Raw genomic sequence first — 18,852 nt, forward strand, 5'->3', positions numbered from 1 at the left:
CTCCCAGGAGGTGGAAACACCCCTGGTGGAGTTGCACGTAACTTTAGGAGGCTGAAGACCCCTGGATTCATGTGCCTGTAGAATGGCATGCACAACTCAATGTGAGAGGTATTTAGAGACTTTTCTCTGACCCCGATAACATACAAACAGAGCATCTGTCTTGTGAAGACTAGCAGTCAAGTCAACATAAGTCCTCAACATATGAACGGGGCACAAAGGACTGGCATCAGAGCCCCAAGTGCAGACTGTGGGGCGAACACAGCCAAAGAAAGTGGCTGATTCGTTTGAAAAGCAGTGACTTTTTTATATAGGGAAGATTAGGCCACTAGGTGACACCAGACCCATCAGAATTCCAACAAATACAATTTCCAGCAACTGACAAGGCATGGAGCTCTCCAATTCGCTTTGCAGAGGAGATCGCAAGGAGGAAGACTGTTTTAACAGACACCCACCTTAACTGTGTCCCATCCAATGGGTCAAATGGAAGGGAACATAATCCTTCCAGGACTAATGGACCCCTCAGTTTTCTAACGTGGAAGTTAGCTTACTTGTTTCTTTTATTAAGTTGTTTTAGATGAATATTACAATTTAAATGTGCAAATTATAACAATAATCCAGGATGTCATAGCTTAGCAGTATAAGTATATAGCAGACACAAGCACAATATGTCTTCTTTAAGTTCTAAGTTCATGGTGACTTCGGCCTGATTTGGTGTGATGCATTCTACTGATTTCTCTTTCATTCTCTCTTCAGTGTCTGGATGTATTGGACGGTCGGCGAGCCCCTTTCCCTCCCCTCCGTCTCAGTGCAGAGACCCGTGACACAGACACACAGGCGCCCTCTAGTGGAGACTCCTCTCCTCTGCCCAGCAGCCCTGAGCACGGCAGTCCCTGCTCCACTGAGGATACGGACAAAGGTAAACAGGCACTGTGCTCTGACAGGGCCCTGGAAGCATTTGAAAATATTTTTAAAAAGGTTATGTTGTTTTTAATATTGGTAAGAATCTGTAAATTTTGTCTTTGAGTTGTTTTTTTTTGTTTTTTTGGCTTTAAATGTTGTTATAAAAGTGTAAAATAACAACATGGTTTGAATATTTCCACTCCAACACAGTTTTTAAAGGTGTTATATTCTGCAAAATTGACTTGTCAAGTTGTATTTAGAGTGATTCATACATGTTTGAGTAATCTTTATTCTCCTGTATTCAAGACATCATTGCTCCAATTTACCCCTGTTCAACAATTTTATTATCAGTGATACATGTTGGATTAGGCAGCATCATGTAGTCATTTTGGTACAACTGAAAGAAAATGAGCTGCTCGCTCGCATGATCTGCGTCCATAAGAGGTGCAGACGGCTTCACGGTTCTGTTTCTGTAAAGGTGCAGCTCCTAATACCTCAAGGACTGCAATTTTCCGACCAGGAAGTCAGAAGACATGTTTGTTTTCTTAAGTCATTTTAGATCAATATTGTGAATTAAAATGTTGTGTAAAGCATAATGATCCACTGGTGTCAGATTATAACTATACCAGACACAAGCACAATATGTCTTCTTGAAATTAAATTGCCTATAATTACATCTTCCTAACACCGAAGCAGAACAAATTTATAGCTATATATAAACGATATGAAAATATATTGTTCAAAATGTCATTTACACAAGACTTGTCAAGGGTTTTTGTAAAACATTTATAATTTTCATCAAGTTGTCAGTCATTATCAATGTGTTTGTTTATCCAAGGTTTTCAGTTGAAGTCTAATGCAGTAGATAGTTCTATTTATGTTTTGGTGCATATTTATGGCCCTTTAATTGACATTAAAATGATATAAAACATGTCTTGCCGATACCTGTCTAAACTGCTACAGCTCTGCAATTTCTGACTCCCTGTGTTTGTGTGTTTATCAGACAGTCTGTGCTGCTCTCCTCTGCCCAAGTTTGCTACTTCCCCCAAACCCAACAACAGCTACATGTTCAAACGAGAGCCTCCGGAGGGCTGCGAGAGAGTCAAGGTCTTCGATGAGCTCGGGTAAGGCCTACACAGGCTTTTACACTCTGCTTTTGAAATACTGTCAAAACTATTAACACTTACTGTTTATATATACTTTTTAGTAATAGAATAAAAATGTCTAAAATGTACAGAACTACTTTACAAAATTAACAAAGCATGAAATTAATTTATTTTCTGATGCACAATGATAATAGGAGTGGGAAATATTTATAAAATGAACATCTTTGTGAAAATGAAAAACAGAACAAATTCATTTGAAACAGTTTGCAGTGACTCAATGTTATTCTCAAACTTGTTTATATTACATTTTTTTTTATGACAGCATATTCATTATCCTGTTCTGTGCAGGTCCGGTCAGTCCAAAGGCTTCCCTCTGTTCTCCTGTCCGGATAAAAACAAGGTCAACTTCATCCCCCGCGGCTCCGCCTTCTGTCCCGTCAAACTGCTGTGCTCCTCCCTATTCTCTCCAATCCCGCCTCCCGGGCCCATGTTGACCTCTGACCCCACCTCCTCCGCTGACCCCGAGAACGGTGCAGGGGAGGTGGCCGATGTATCGCTGTCACGCACCGCCCGTTAGATTGAACCATGACTGAGAAACAACCGACAAGGGCCAGCTGGACGTTTCAGCACTCCACGCACTCTGATGACCGGCCACTAGGGGGTGTAGAGAGTTAAAGGAGACATGTTATGCTCTTACAAGTGGTATTTCTTGTTTATTACTGTTTAGTAAAAATAACTGTATCCAAATGCAGCAATTTTTCATTCATGTGTGGATTGTGGATATGATGCCCTCTGCTGGTGACAGTGGGTAGTGAAATATTTTGAGAGCGCAAGTTGGCAGCATTGTTAGAGATGCTAGAGATACAGTAGATGATTTTTAAGGCTTTGTTCACACTTGCCACATACACAAACCTCATCAGGACTAAAGCAAGTCTACATCAGAACTAAACTGATCTAAACTAAATGTATAAAGCTTTATTTGAACACTTGAGTGCGAAGAGATAACGGCACAAAACAAGACCACACAGCTCTCTTATGTTCTCTTAAGTGCTGCAAGTGTGTTTGTAGTAAATTTACATTACCAAATTTTGGGAAAATAATCAAAATCTCAGCAGAGTCCATACTGGTCGATCTCTACTCCAAAAAATCACCACTACTCTTTTATCGACAGGTATCCATAGAAGGGTCCAACGGAGCAGAACTTTGCTGTAATGATGTTTACAGTGACGTACCATATTGGGGCAGGTTGAAAGTCGTTTTAGATGAATATTGCGAGTTAACATGTCCAAATTATAACATAATGATCCACAGGTGTCATAAATCATAAGTACATGACAGATACGAGCGCAGTATGTCTTATTTAATCCACGTGTACATTATGAGAATATGACTGGTGAAGTTGTAAGGACTTGAACAGCAATATACTACACAATATATGATTTTCAGGTACATAAAAACACAGTACCATGGTTAAAACTCAAATACCACTTCATCGTAACATGTCTCCTTTAAAAACTCACGGCCTCACTTGTTTCACTTGTTTTGTACAGTGCGTTTACATTTCTCTTTGTATTCCAGTTACATTCATACTGAAATTACTAAAACAGGTGTGGGTGATTTTAAACTGTTCTTTATGTCAGATGCCCAACCTGAAGCAATTTATTTATCCAGGCTTAAAACGGGAACAAGTACAGTCCTTTACATTCCAAGCCAAAGAGCAGGACACTGTCACCCCGCCCATGGATACACTGCTACGTCCGACAATGCTGTCTTCTTAAATTAATAAAATTAATTGTTGGATTTTTCATGCTGTGGGTGGTAATGGTGCAGCAAGTTTTACATTTGTCTAAGAAAGATTACCGGTTCAGTTCCCTCCCAAGGATTTACTGTCACAGGGTATATTTACAAATAAATCTGATCATAATCTATAGTATAATATCTATTCATTGATTATAATTATATCACTCGATAATTTATAGTCCTACGAGATTACTAAAGTGTCATAACAGTTACGTCTGATGTGAGTAATCTGATTTCTTTCTGATTGTTCAAGCCTGTGCAGATTTTGACAAGGAAAAAAACGGCAAAGACAAAAATGAAGGAGAAAAGTTTTTTTTTTTTAAATTCATTGTGCTTTGCCATTTAGTCTTAAAATGTAATTATGATCAGATTTCTTTTGTGCATTTAAATACAAACCATAAATCAGATCAAAGTATTGGGTTATCTGATTATTGTAATGATCTGATTTGTAAATGTACCCTTTGTGTCCTTGGGCAGCACACTTCACCGCAAACATTTCCAGTTTCAGACACAGTAACAGGGCTGATTGTGACAGGAAGGGCAGCCGGCATAAAAAAACACTGGGATACTTGGATGGCTGTAAACACGCACTTATCACTTGAAATCCTTTGCTATTGACTAACCATGTCTTCATTGTAGACACGATATTGGACGTATCTATGTTTTGTAGAGGCTGTTAATTGTCGCTAACCTGGAAACTTACTTATAAGCTTTGTAATCTGCCTAGTCACTGACGTATCATAACATTTACACCTTAGTCACAATGTGCACTTATGAATACCTGTGTTATTCAGGTTAGTCTGGTTGCACACTTAAGCACCAGCAGGAGGCGCTGTGGAGAAGGCTATAAAAAAGGAAATTAATATTAAAGGCGCCATAACTGATTCCTACTGTCTTAAAAACGTGAAAAACAGAACTAGTTCATTTTAAACAGTTTGCAGTGGTCCAGAGTTATTCCCCACTGACCTTATGCATTCAGAGCATCATAATTATTCACAGCCATGAGTTTATAAGCACTTTTCACAACTTTCAGAGACCAGAGATTTGTTGTCAGAACTAGCATGCTAATACACACTTTCTGATTTCTGCTACATTTTCAAGTTGGATTTTGGATGTAGGGCAGTAGTTTTCAAAAGATTTAACGTGAAAACCTTCATCTTATAAAATATTTTGCTTTCTCAGTGCTACCAGACTAAAATGCACCCAAAGCCGGGTTAAATGGTCACGTAAAGGAGTCTTAAAAATGTGGAAAACAACTAGTTCATTTTAAATGGTTTGCAGAGGTCCAAAGTTATTCCTCACTTTCAGAAATGCTATTTGATATTGTTTTATTATCAAACAATAAAATGTCATGCTAATTATAATTAGATGCAGGAGGTGTACTTATTTTTACCTCAAGAGTGCAAACAGGAAAAAAGCTGGCCCTTTAATGTTACCATTTTAAAAATGTGTAATTATGGCAAAAAAAATGTGTTTCTAAAATAATTTCTGCTAAACTTTCAAGTGAAATTTTGGATGTAGGCCAGTAGGTTTCAAATGATTTCACACTAAAAGTTTCATTTAGAAATATTTCGCTCTTCAAGTGCCACCAAACTCAACCAGGACTAAAATACACACAGACCAGGCGAAATTATCCCTTAAACATGAAAAACTGGACCACTGCAAACTGATTAAAATGAACTAGTTCCGAGTTATTCCTCACTCACCCTATGCACTTTTCACAACTTTCAGAGACCAAGGCAGAGTTTTTCATGATGGTAATTCTAACAATTAGCATGCTAAACACACACTTCCTGATTAACGTACCATAAAATACATTTGTTCAAATACATGGGAATAAAAATCAGGTACAGGGACTTAAAATGCTTTACAATTTTAGACCTTTTTACAGCCATTTAATGTAGATTACACCGTATTTTAACATCCTAACCTGCCATATCAAACCATGCCGTACCGCTCCAGTGTCTTAAACGGCCCCTTTACTTCCCTCTTAACCCTCAGAAGTAGCTCAGGGCATGTCCCAAGACGATGGTGCCTTCCAGTGTGGCCTTCTTTAGCACAAATGCATTCCTCTCTGGGTTTTTTGTACAAGATGGATGCCTTGGCTTACAATAGCAGACATTAACACATTGTATTAGCTGTTTTTGATAAACTGTTTGAAGCTTATGTCTTAGTAGATGCTTTCAGGTAAACAAAAACACAAAAAAAACTTGAAATTTTTAGTTCATGTTAGAAAAAGATGGAATAAGAGTGGAGATATGTTGTTTTTAAAGGTGCATTATGTAACTTTTTTTGTAGCGTGTCGTCTCCCTGGTAATGTTATTGCTTTGTCTGCAATGTTCCACAGTATAGCATTTAACTTCTCCATCTATATTTTCTTTTCCTTTCACAGGTAGTGTTGTCACGATACTAACATTTCAGGAAAGATTCATTTCTGTGCATGTGACTTTTTTTTGTATTGATACCTGTTCTATCTAGTTTTGAGGGTAGTGTTGGTATTGATTAGAATCTGATTTTCGATCATTTTGACAGCCCTAATTACAGGTGTTTGTACAAGAATGCATTAAGAAAGATGGATTCTTACCTAGAGCACGTTCACTACTCCACAGATCTAACCTATACCTTGTAACTTGCCTCAATAGAGATGTAGAAAATACTGTGGAAAAGGCAAACCAATAACATTCTCCATCAGAAAAGTTACATAGTGCAACTTAAATTTGTTAAACCCCAAAAACATGCACCAAAGCCAAAAATAATAATTGTTAGCGAAGTTTAGTTTTATTATTGGATCCTAATACCAAGTCTTAGCACTTATTGATAATGTGTTTTTCAAACAATCAAAACTGTGCAATGATCTGTATTTATTTGACACTAAGTTTTTTTTTTCCCCCATTCCAAACAAAGATCCTCTCTGGCCAGTCTAGAAGTCTCACTAGGCGCGTCGAGCTCCACACATGTTCAGATAGTCTTAATTTCCGTGTTGTATTACAAGTTACATTTGGTTGTTACCCTGTTCATTAAGTTTTGTGTCTTCTGATTTTGTATGTAGCGTGTTTTTAAATAAAGAAACGCAAAGTATTTTCACATGTTTGTATTTTATTTTGGACATAAGTTACATTGAATTTGATCTGTTCCTGTACTCAGAGCAACTATTACCTGATCTTAATGTTATTGTAGCTAAATGCAGGCAATCTAGTAATACTTTTAGCCCCCCCAAGTCACTTTGTTTTCAGTAAGTTTACAGGAAAATTAAATCTAACCTCAAGTCTGGCTTACAAAATATACTGCTAATAAAAAATATGTATATAAAAAGCCAAATCACATGATAGTACTGAGAGGGTATTGCTATTAAGTACAGATTAATCCTCATTTTTCTTGTTGTCATTACCTTAAATGGCCAGTAGAGGAGGCTACCGAACAAAGCTGAGCGTAAATTACCCTGCTAACACCAATTTTGCTTTGGAGTACAGGAACAGCATCACATGGCTTTGAAATATTGATGAAATTACATGAAAAACAACCAATAAACAATCAAATACTGTATGTACACTTATAAAAAGCCAGTGCAATGAGGTTTAGGTTGAGGTTGGAGTAAGGCATTATATTTGGTACAGTTCTGCAGCATTATATTCAGAGTAAATCCTCCTTTTCTAAATGTTACCCACAAAAACATGATTGTACAGTTAAACATGCAGCATGCACTTCTCCTCATCGTACATCAACGGAAGAACACGGAGGCAGCCAATTCTACTGTAAAAATGACTCTTAAACTGTTCAAATACAGATATTTAGACCTGCTTGATGGGTAATTATGAGTAATTATGAGTAACGATAATAATGGGGATTTGGGGACACTGCTAAAGTAGTATCAGCGTAACTCTCTGGACATAACATCTGATACAATTTGAAGTTAATGTCCTACCATCTGCAGGTGTATTGGGTTTGTTTTTATTACCAGTAGATGGCAGATGTGAAACCTGAACCCCCCTCCCCGCACCTGTGGTCTCTGGTCTTCCCCTGTGAGGCCAAAGCGGGGGGAAAAAAAGTATTTATTCACTATTATAGAGTCAATCTTCATATATTTAACCAAAAGTGAAATAGAATCATGAGTAGAGACACACAGGAGCTTTTAGACAACACTGAAATTTTTGACATCACCAAATTCTAATAGTGTAACCAATTAAAGGAGTATATAGTAGAAAAAAAATATATAGAGCGACTGCTACTTTTTGAGATTCCCTGTAAGTTCAAGGGTTTATATTTCAGATCACACAAGGCTATCCATGCAACATCCAAACTTGTTCAAACGTCTTCAGATGGCTTTTTACATCGTAGCCCCTCCCCCTTACTGTATTTATTAAAGGTGAGATATTAGATAATGTCAGTATTTCGCAGTACTGTTTTGAGAGTACTTGGTTTTTGATCATGTGAGCAGTTTGCAGTACTGTCTATTGAAGTACTTGTTAATGGGGTTAGGCTTCGTGAGCTTCATGTTCGGACCCCGTGTTCCCGATGGCGTCTGGGTTGGACAGGGGGTCCAGGTCGGCAAACAGGTTCAACCAGGCCGACAGCTGTTTGGGACGTCCACTGGGATCTGAAAGGACAGAGAAGGAACAAAAAGTAACAAAAATCAAAGTAACATAACAACCAAAATATAAAATTGGGTTTGCATGTTTTTCTAATTATGACTTACCTTTGGTGGGATAGAACATGTGGTAAATATTTATCATAGTTTTACATCAGTTAAGTGACAGTTTGTGGGAAAAAAATGTTAAGAATAAAAATCCTAAACATACAGTTACCTCTTTAGCTTCATTTCTTCTTGATTTTTTTGAGAATATTGACCCAGTACTACATGAAAATACCCCTGATTTCGACGTTAAAGCTGATATATTGTTCGTCTAATGTGTTATAAAAAGCTTGAACATCTGCTTAAAATACGTTTAACAACAACTATTGAAAGTGTAGTGCGTGTACCTGTTGATGCTGGTGCAGTGTTCTTGTTGGCTCCAGGTCCTGTCTCCTCGTTGCACTGGTGTGGGTCACTCGTCCAGTCTAAAAAGAAAAAAAGAACTGTGATATTTAAACTATCAGTGCATAATTAGTTCTCTACATGGATTGTTCGTCACGGTGGTCCATGTTTCTTCTGACCTGCTGCGGTTAAGTGAAACTAATCGATTATGTGAGTTGTCAGAATTGTAAGGGTCAATAATAGCCTCGTAGCTTCTGTTATGAGGGACGGAACTCAGGAGGACAACAAGACGTGTAGTTTCATTTCACATTTCCTTTGGGTTAGAGAAGTTGTTATAATTAAAACATGTACAGTGGAGCGGCCCGATGGTTAATTGTTGAGTCTCATCACAACATTCTATAGGTATAATGTTAAAATGCAAATAAATAAATAAATAAAAATCTGATTTATATAGTGATTTTTGGACACTCAAAGACGCTTTACAGAGCATTATTCATTCACTCCATACTCGGTGGTGGTAAGCTGAAAGAAGCGAGGCTGGCAATCTGCGCCATCAGGTCCTCTGACCACCACCAACAGTCACACACACATTCATAATAGACAATGGAGGCGAAGTGTCTTGCCTGAAGACACAGCATCAGCTTTTGCCATTTGCACCCCACTGTGGCACCTGATATTCCCAGCGGTTTCCCATCCAAGTACTAACCAGATTAAACGTGGGACGATACTGAAATTTGTTGTCATGATTACTGTGAGCTAATGGGTCTAGTCATTAATAAAAGTGACCAGGTTCAACATTTGTGAATTTTCCTTTGAAGTATTCCTTATGAAAATACAATGTAATCAACAGGGAAAACTGGCTCTTGTTTCCTATTTGGGAGAGTGACATCATCTACATCTGCAATCTGAGTATTATTCTGCACTCTTCTTTTAATTTTAACTTTTATGACAATTATTCATGTTTTCACTTGTTGTATTGTGATTTTAATATCTTTCTTATCCAGCAAAGCACTTTGAATTACTTTGTGTACAAATTGTGCTTTACAAATAAACTTGCCTTGCCCTTGATGTAAAACGACTTAATATTGTACATGTGGAGCTTGTAAACAGCTGCTACAGACCTGCAGTGTGCAGTGTGGACAGGCTCTGGTCCAGCAGCTGTGACGGTAAAAAGAACTCCTCTGTCTCCACTGTGGGCTCCTGGGCTGTGGGCTGCTGCTCTGTGGGGTCCCCCTGTGCTGTGGGGCCCTCCTGCATCACATGACCCTGCACCGTGGGCCCCTCCTGCACTGTCTGAGTCCAGTCCCCTCCGTCCAAACTGAGAGACCCCAGGATCTCATTCAGGAGCGACACACTGTCCACCTCCTCACTCTCCACATCTGGACTTACGTTCTTCTCTACAAAACACAAACATCAAAATATTACTTACCCGTACATGTCATAAAACGTGTTCTGAATATTAGTTCCTGTTACCTTCTCCTGTGTTGTTGAGGTTTTCATTTTCAAGGGAAATAAGTCTGTAAAATAATATATAGTTTGTCATCACACATCCCTCATAATGTGTGTGTTTTTTCAACTTCACTGAATAAATCAAACATATGTGATGGATTCAAAATATATATTCAAGTTATATTATGTTATCTCACTGTTCATTTTAAAGGTACTGTAATGTTCACTCTTTATTATAATCATTATATTCAACTATGTAAACTATGTAATCTGCACTAATGTTTGTTCTTGAGTCTTGCAGAAAATGTCTTTTGAAAGTGCAGGATCCCACGGGAAGAAGGTCACTGTGAAACCCTAAAACAGAAACATCATGGGAGGATGTTTGTGCGAAGGGGAAGAGTGACCTTCTGGAAATGCAAAAACAGAATATATTTCTCTGTGAATTTCTTCATATGTTTTTACACTGCTTGCAAAGTATATGTCCCCCCATCCCTTCAGAGTTTGTATGTGTTTGTAACTAGGGTTTCCTAACTTTAATAAAAGGAGGAGAAAAACAGTGGGGCCTTCAGAAAGGGCGCGAGGTGATTTGTAACTGAAGGTTTTTTGCCTCTCCGTTCTTTCTCCTCAATATTGAGACAAAATAATCTCTCTTGTCTTCTCTTCTCTTTTGAACTGTAATATAGGTTAAAAAGGTGAACCTATCAATATGTACACCATTTGACAACCACAGTGTGTAAGATACAAAAAAGGTGAAGTTTGAGGAAGAGCCTTAAAACTACATGTCATTGAAAGCTGCTGTGCCTGGACCATTGCCAACTGAAACGTCATCCAAACGTTATTGCCACATAAAATGTTGTGCACTGTATTTAAGTAAACTTGGATATGTACCAGGGGAGGTTTTTTCTTAAATATTTGAATATTTTTTTAATACATTAATCACACAATTTAACATTATGGTTTTAGAATCAACTTTTCAAGCCTTTTTCAAGTAGAAATCAGAAATCTGTGTACGCCATCATCTTAAGAATGCCTTTGGTTCGTCTCAGTTTGGCACTTCATTTTGATTCTAAGTTTTGTATCTTTAAAATCTGTGAAAAACTAAAACTAAACTTTGACTTGACCAGGACTAAACTATGACTAGAACACGGAACAGGGCCAAACCAGGTCTACATCAGGGCTAAACTGGGCTCAAACCAGGACCAAAGCTGCAGATTAAATGTGACTGAATGACCTACTGCTGATCTGCCATCTCACTGCTGTGTCCCTCCTGTGTCTCCGCCCTCTTTGTCCTCCTTCGCCTCTTCCCTGTCCTGTCCTTAGAGTCCTGCCATAATCATAACACGAGGTTAATGTGCACATTTAGATAATAATAATAATGATAATATAACGCAGAGTACAGTTCCTGACCTTGGCGGGCTCGTACATGTGGCTCCCCTTAAAGCTCTCGTGGATAGCGGCCATGGTGCGTGAGGTCTTCTCCCAGAAGTGCAGCAGAGTGGTCTGAGCAGGAAGACACGAGTCACACTGTAACCTACTTACTTCACAGATATAAACATGTTATTAACTGAGGAAATGTGTACTACTGATTGAAAACATGATTTAGTTAGCATCTTTGTACATCTTCAAAAAGCTTCTGACACACTGCACCATGCAATACTTCTATAGGTTTGGCATTAGAGTCATGGCACAGTACTGGGTTACTAGTATAAAGACAGAAATCAGTTTGTTGAAATAGATTATATTAAGTATGATGTGGTTAAAATTGGTTGAGTAGTGCCCCAAGGGTCGGTCCTTGGGTCTATACTTTATCTAAGTTATGTTACTGATATTGCACTGGGGTCTCGTGCACGGCTCCAAAAAGATCCTCTTCCTCACTTAAGTTCATTTGTATTGCTCTGTATTCACTGTAAAAACGTGCACATAATGATTTTTAATATTTGTATGGACTGTAGGAAACAAAACGTATAGGAAAGAGTGACATTTTATTGTATTTTACTGCTAATGTTAATGATGATCTAAGTTAGTCTTGTAATTGTAACAGATCATCTATGTAACTGTAATGAAATGTGTATTTTTAATGTGTGTTCTCCTGCCCGGGGACTGCAGATGGAAAGTAGCAGTTAAATCTGGTACAAAACATCTTTTTTTTTGTTAGATGAATGAATTTGAACATGGTCTCTGGCAAAAAAAAGAATAAACTAAATTGAACTTAATTATTAAAGTGTGTTTTATTCACAGATGACACCACTTTGTTTTACTCGGGACAAAATATGAAGGATATTCTAGAGATTGTAGTGAGCAGCTGGCTGTTAACATGCGGTGAATACCTGTTTGCGGTGAGTACCTGACATCTGGTGTGTACGTAACGTTGTGAGTACCTGTTTGTGGTAAGCACCTAATGTGTGGTCAGTACCTAATATGTGGTGAGTACCTGATAGTGGTCAGCAGGAGGGAAAGCAGTTGGGTCCTAATATGTGGTGAGTATCTGACATGTCATGAGTACCCAGTTGGAGTGAGTATCTGTTGGGTGGTGAGCAACTGGTTGTAGTGAGTTCCTGTTGTGTGGTAAGTACCTGGTTGTGGTGAGTACCTGGTAGGTGGTGAGCAGGTGGGAGAGCAGGTTGCAGCGGCTGGCTCCTAACATGTCCACCTTCTGACACACGTCGTGTTTGAGGCGATCGAAGCTGCTCTTGGTGCTCCTCACCTGAGCCTGGACCTGGAGGAGACCAGAGACTGAACTCACAGGAGGAACTCACAGGAGGAACTCACAAGAGGAACTCACAGGAGGAACTCACAAGAGGAACTCACAGGAGGAACTCAATTCAATGGTCGTGCTAGATAGTACAGTTCAGAGGGAGGGTCTGGGTGATTGTGCAAAATCGACCTTTTTCAGTTTCTACGATGTTATGACGTTTTTCCCTCATCAAAAACCTGCCTGAACAGGTTTTATATGTCATCCATGCATGTTTGAGGAATCATTTCTCCTGCACTATTCAAACCCTCCTTATGGTCTGCAGTGCAAACCTCTGTTAAAAACACAACCATCCTCTGCTCTTTAAAAATCCATAGTTGTGCTACACTTTTGTGGTGACTCTAATAAATGCCCATAGTTGCCTCACCCTCCTGAACTTGTCCATGTGCTTGTGTGTGTCCGGGTCCAGTTCTTGGGACACGTCCTTCATCCACAGCAGGGCCCCTCTGTATTCTGTGCGGCTCTGCTCCATGCGGTTCACCGTCAGCCACGTGTCCGAGATGGCCCTGTACCGGAAAGTCTCCACCTCCTGGTACAGCCGGACTAGGGGTGTGCGCAGAGCCAGTCTGGGGACCAACAAGGACTGATATCATGCTCAAACTTCTACTACAATTACTACTAGTACCACCCTGTACAACTGCCCTGTACCGAAACATCTCTACTTCATCTCTACCTATAGAGAAACGAGGACTGATATCATGTTCAAACCAGTACTAGTACTACTATAACTACCACTGTTACGACTACTACTACCCTGTTCTACTGATATCAAAAAAGACCCAGCTTTTAAACATGACTGCCAGTTTGAGGCAATATGTAGAGCTAAGTTTAGCTTTTAGTTGCTACGTCCAGTGGCTGTGTGGTCACTGAGGCCCAGTCATGCTCTTTGATCCATCAGAGCTAGAACGGATCAGAGTAAGCTGAAGCTCAAGGAAGGGTGGTCTGTCCTTTCCTTAAACAGGAATGGGGGCCTTAGACATAATCTATCCCCCATGTATAACTCCATCCTCAAACCCAAAGCAAACAAAGGAAACAAAGAGTACAATATAGCTAGCCAGTAGGCCTATTAAGAGTGAATGATTTTGCTAAGTATGACACAGTGCACACCTAGTGTGGCTCAATAGACCTAACCTACATACAGAAACTGAACAATAGCTTTACAGTTTACAGTTTACAGTGTAGCTCCTCCCTTCAGACAGATATAAGGCAGTGTCCATGAGCCATCTGACCAAAACTGAAGAAGCAGCTTGGAAATATTTTGAACTGAGAAAAAATTTAATTTGATAATAGGAAATTCACCACAAAAATCTGACATTTTTTGTAAAATGCTTTCTGGGCTAGAAGGGAATTTTTGCTGCTGTACCAATGAAATCACCACTAGTCCAACTCATGATGAGTTTAAGCTACTACTACTACTACTACTACTACTACTACTACTACTACTACTACTACTACTACTACTACTACTACTACTACTACTACTACTACTACCTCCACAGTTGACATGCTGGTTACCTCTGCTGTGAGGAGAAGCACAGAGCCTTGCCCGTGGCCTGCATGATCTTCCCCGCCCTGGTCTTGTCCTGAGAGGCCTGAGAGCGCAGGAACCGGCCCAGCTCCGCCTCCTCCTGGGACAGTACTGTCAGGACACAAGCACAGTCTGTCTGAGGGCTGAGAATAACACAGGCCTTTATCAATCTATACCAATAATAACAAAAGATGCTTGAAGTGCGGCATTCTGTACGGCAGTGCACATACACATTTGTAAATATGTTTATTTTAAAACATTATCGCTTTATAGTAAGGGTGGGTAATATGCTCAAACATATCACAATTTTCTAAAGTCTAGATCACAATATAATTTTATAAGGCGCTGTAACCTACCAGATTTTTGCCGTCTTAAAAACATAAAAAACAGAACTTGTTTTTTTAAACAGTTTGCAGTGGTTCAAAGTTATTCCTCAGTTTCCTAACCCATTCCTAGCATCCTCATTATTCACAATGATAAGTTTATAGGGTTTTTTTCACAAGTCTCAAGAAACCAGAGCGGATGTGTCCTCATGGTCAACATATTTTTATATTTAACATTTGCCCTGAAGACTGCAAATGTGTAAACGTTGTTTTAAATACTCAATTATAGCTTTCTATAAATGCATTACACTGCACCCTTTATCTCTCTCTTTTCTGCCTCTGGTTCGCCCATGTCTGCCTGTTGCGGACTCCACCTGAATGCCAAATCAAAGCCTGTAGGAACAGTTTAGAGCTCATACAGATGTTCTACACCACCTCAGCTTTTAGCAAATTACCTCATTTTCGGGTGTTATGAGCTTCTAGTCAAAGCAATGACATTTTCCTTGTGATAAGCAGGTGGCAGAGGCTCAACCAGAAGTGACTTAGAGCAGCTTTAACTTTGACACAAATAAAATCAGGACTAATTGCCTCAATAATAAAGATCCGACCTTACTGTTGCAGGTACTACAAATACTATTTTTTTAAAGAAATACTGAAGTAATCGTTGCAAAGCAGGTGTATCAGCAGAGAACTCACCGCAGATCCTCCTCTGGTACTGCTCGATCACTTTGAGCAGCTCCATACAGGTCCTCTGGATGGAGTGGAACACCTGAGACGGAGAAGCCACATGTTACAATCGAACTACAGTATTGACTTAATACCACTAAAGATGCACAATGTAACTTTTGTGGTGGGAGTCCAATGTTTACTGCTAGAAAATACCTTGAGAAACATAAATTCTTACTGTGAATGGGCTTACCACTTCACAGATCTGACCTGTAACTTGGCCAGGTGGAACGTCAAGGTCACGCCATGTCGTGAAACGTTCAAGTTAAAGCAATATCAAATCTCCATGGCGACAAGTAGGTTCTAGTTTTTCTTCATTTTGAAAGCCGTCAATAGAAAAATAGGGCAAGTCTCTGCCTGACCTTACAGTTACTACCATATGCTTAGATTCTTACAGGCTTGTCAAAAGTATCAAAAATCAGATATTTATCGATACTAAAACTAATATTGAAACTAGAAACTCATTTAAGCAGGTATCGAGACAAAAAAGTCACATTCCCAGGACAGAAATGGACCTTTCCTGTATAATTTTAGAATGATCTTGAGCTGTATTACCTGATATTGATATTACCTTCACAGCTGATCATTTAGATATTATTGTGCAGTGCTGATTTGAAATAAAACATAGCACGGTTAGTAGTTGTTGGTAGTTTTATACTGAGGCGTGGGTACCCGGCTCTGCTCTTTATGCCCATTTAGGTCCAGGTGTATTGATTAAGAGGTTAAATTTACTGTGGAGTGAAAATGGAGGTGGGTAATGTAAGGATGTGTCCCCGCGAGCCAGGTGTGTGCCGTGTGAATCAAAAACCCATTTGAGCCGTGCGGAGGAGCAGAGGGGGAGCTAAGGGAGCAGAGGGAGAGCATGGCTGAGGGCGGTGTTCTGCTATGTTCCTTAATGCTCGCGCTGATAGAGGATGAGCTGTTGTACGCTCCACTGCTCTGGAGCAAGGGAGACGATCGGGGAGACGGTGGGAAAAAGGACTGCAGAGTAATGATATCGCAAATGGACAGATATCGCAATACTGGCTGGTGCAAAAATCAATATTGCAATATCAAGATCACCCATTAGGAGCTTAAATGGTTATGCTAAATATTACAGTTCACACCTTAGGGTAATGATGTTTCATTTTTCTTATCAAGCTCAGAATTAGCTTTGATTTTGTCTTTTTGTCTCTGTAAAGATTTCTATTTGACAGAATGTGACTGTTAGACTGAATTTTGTCTTAATATAACTGATATTACTAGGCTCACCCTCCTGATTGTGACGTCATGCAAAATAATGACTATGGTTCACACCTTAGGGTAGTTGGATGGACTTAACAAATAACAGATGTAAACAACTAAGGTGTAGTTGGCTCCTCCCTAGAAGCTACTTGGATCAGTGGCCAAACTCTAAAAAAAAGTTGTCCACTTGACAGATTTCAATGAATGGAACATTCCTGAATCACATGTACTACAGTAAATACACGCTATACACACAGCCCTGGGTGCTCATACCTCCAGTTTGGCGTCGAGCTCAGCGTCGGAGGCCACCACATGCTCGTCCTGCCTCTGCCCCGTGACTGTGATAAGGCTCTGCTTGGTCCTCCAGTACCTCTGCTGGAAGCGCTTCAGCACAGACACCGAGCCTGGCCCAGAGCTGCCCCTGTACCACACAGACAACAGGGGGCGCACTGTCAACACTGCACGGGTCTGATAAATGATATAAGGATTACGTCTGCAGGACACTTACAGATTCCCCTGCTCCATTTTCAAGACCGCCTGGAAAACAAAACAATAAGCGAAATGAGAGGTGATTACAGTCTCTCTCTCTGTGGTGGATTAAAAGTGCAAAAGGAGGAACATACAGCTGCAGCTTTTAATAGTTGACCAATAAAATAGTCATTGATCAGTTAGATAACGTTAATTGTTATCTGAAGCATAAACACACTGTAACCTGTGTCTACCCTCATTTTCTTGGAGCCATAGTCAACTCACTGTAAAAATAATCTCTGACTAGTCGACTTTACTAAACCTTGATTTCACTGGTTCGTTGCAGTGGCCTGTTTGAGGGGTTCGATGTGGTCTGGCTCTCTGGTTCCTGGATCACTTTAGCAGGAGCACTGGGATTTGTCATAAGTCTTTCTTTTATGTCTTTTTAGCCTATTTAGCCCAGTCCTAGTTTACACCTGATTAAATGCCTGTGTTAAATATATATTTTTAGCTTCTGGTTTAATCTTTCCCTCACAGTGAATATACACAGAGCCGGTTAGATGGATGGTTAGATTTTGACATCACATGTAGGCTACAGTCAGTCAGGCCTAACTTGTAATAATAATATCCTCTCTATGGGTGTCCATTCAGACAGATCAATGCTCATGTAGAGATGTTACTGAGAACAGGCCTAATAGTGTTTGACCTGATCCTTCTGCAAAGGAGACACTGATACTTCATCCTCCTGAATCCTGATCCTAAACTGGACTAAACGCCTTTAATTATTCATACAGAGAGCCACCAGCGGAGGGTCACGACAAGCACCAACAAGCACATCACGAGCACATCACCAGCACAACACGAGCACAACACGAGCACAGAGGCAAACGTTTGTGTTTACGGAGAATCACAATAACGCGCTGATGTCGGTCCTCTGTTACAGCACAGACTGATGTCTTCTGCACATATCACAGCTTAGCTCCTTCCACTTGGACATAACACAGTATCATCGCTCAGAGCACGTACCTCTCGGTGCTGCTCGCATTAGCTCCAGCCCCGTGTGCCTCCGCCGTGTCCCCGCGGACAGACGCGCGGACAGCCCGGCGCAGAGCTGCTGCTGCTGACCGGTGCAAGCGCGGGCGGCCCGGTGCAGAGGTGCAGACCTTCTCTCGTCAGAGTCAGGATGTACTATTCTGTGTACACAGCTGTCCCTCGCAGCGCGCGCCTCTGACGTCAGTCACGCTCTAGATGCGACAGACGCACCTCACGCGCACCCTGCGCAAACAGCACAATGGGACACAGAGGAATTGTACAGTCAACATTATTTTTTCTGTATTTTTAATCATTTGAGCATCTTGTTTTATTAACATTACCATGTTTTAGCTCACACTGGGCCTACATTAGGTCACGTTCACATTCACATGTGATCTGTGTACTCCCTCAGTTCAGCTTTGATCCAAAGCAAATGAAAAACATTTATTCTGTCAACTGGACAAAAGTTTTATAGTGAAAACGTTTCGCTACTCATCCAAGAGGCTTCTTCAATTCTGAAGAACTAAACTAAAACTTTTGTCAAGTTGACAGAATATTTTTTTCTTTTGATG

The 18,852-nt window shown here is 40.0% G+C and overlaps 2 protein-coding genes across 3 annotated transcripts in view; one reads left to right on the plus strand and one right to left on the minus strand.

Moving 5' to 3' along the window:
• LOC117383795 (glucocorticoid-induced transcript 1 protein) overlaps positions 1–5,608 on the plus strand; it is a 45,153-nt gene extending 39,545 nt beyond the window's left edge. For both annotated transcript variants that reach the window (XM_033981016.2, XM_033981017.2), the window contains exons 6-8: positions 754–916; positions 1,904–2,024; positions 2,355–5,608. In XM_033981016.2, the coding sequence (XP_033836907.1) occupies positions 754–916; positions 1,904–2,024; positions 2,355–2,583 (513 nt within the window). In that variant the 3' untranslated portion in view covers positions 2,584–5,608. The remainder of the gene's footprint in view (positions 1–753; positions 917–1,903; positions 2,025–2,354) is intronic.
• A 1,280-nt stretch (positions 5,609–6,888) lies between these two features.
• Positions 6,889–18,494, minus strand: ica1 (islet cell autoantigen 1). Its single transcript, XM_055228139.1, has 13 exons — positions 18,275–18,494; positions 17,289–17,317; positions 17,054–17,201; positions 15,527–15,599; positions 14,495–14,618; positions 13,347–13,545; positions 12,818–12,943; positions 11,635–11,727; positions 11,463–11,551; positions 10,252–10,295; positions 9,900–10,175; positions 8,784–8,861; positions 6,889–8,400 (listed from the first exon to the last, which is right to left on the minus strand). Exons 2-13 carry the CDS (start codon positions 17,303–17,305, stop codon positions 8,279–8,281), a joined length of 1,389 nt encoding a protein of 462 aa, XP_055084114.1. The 5' UTR covers positions 17,306–17,317; positions 18,275–18,494; the 3' UTR covers positions 6,889–8,278.
• Between the last annotated feature and the right edge of the window lie 358 nt (positions 18,495–18,852).

This window comes from Periophthalmus magnuspinnatus, chromosome 16 (genome assembly GCF_009829125.3).
Source record: "Periophthalmus magnuspinnatus isolate fPerMag1 chromosome 16, fPerMag1.2.pri, whole genome shotgun sequence".
Lineage (NCBI taxonomy): Eukaryota > Metazoa > Chordata > Actinopteri > Gobiiformes > Gobiidae > Periophthalmus > Periophthalmus magnuspinnatus.

Excerpts from the sequence above, each read along its gene's own strand:
- ica1 (XM_055228139.1), bottom strand. Across the intron at positions 10,296-11,462 it reads AGTGAGATGGCAGATCAGCA|ACTTATTTCCCTTGAAAATG; the intron begins GTAGGTCATTCA and ends ATTATTTTACAG. Across the intron at positions 8,401-8,783 it reads CACTGCACCAGCATCAACAG|ATCCCAGTGGACGTCCCAAA; the intron begins GTACACGCACTA and ends CTGTCCTTTCAG.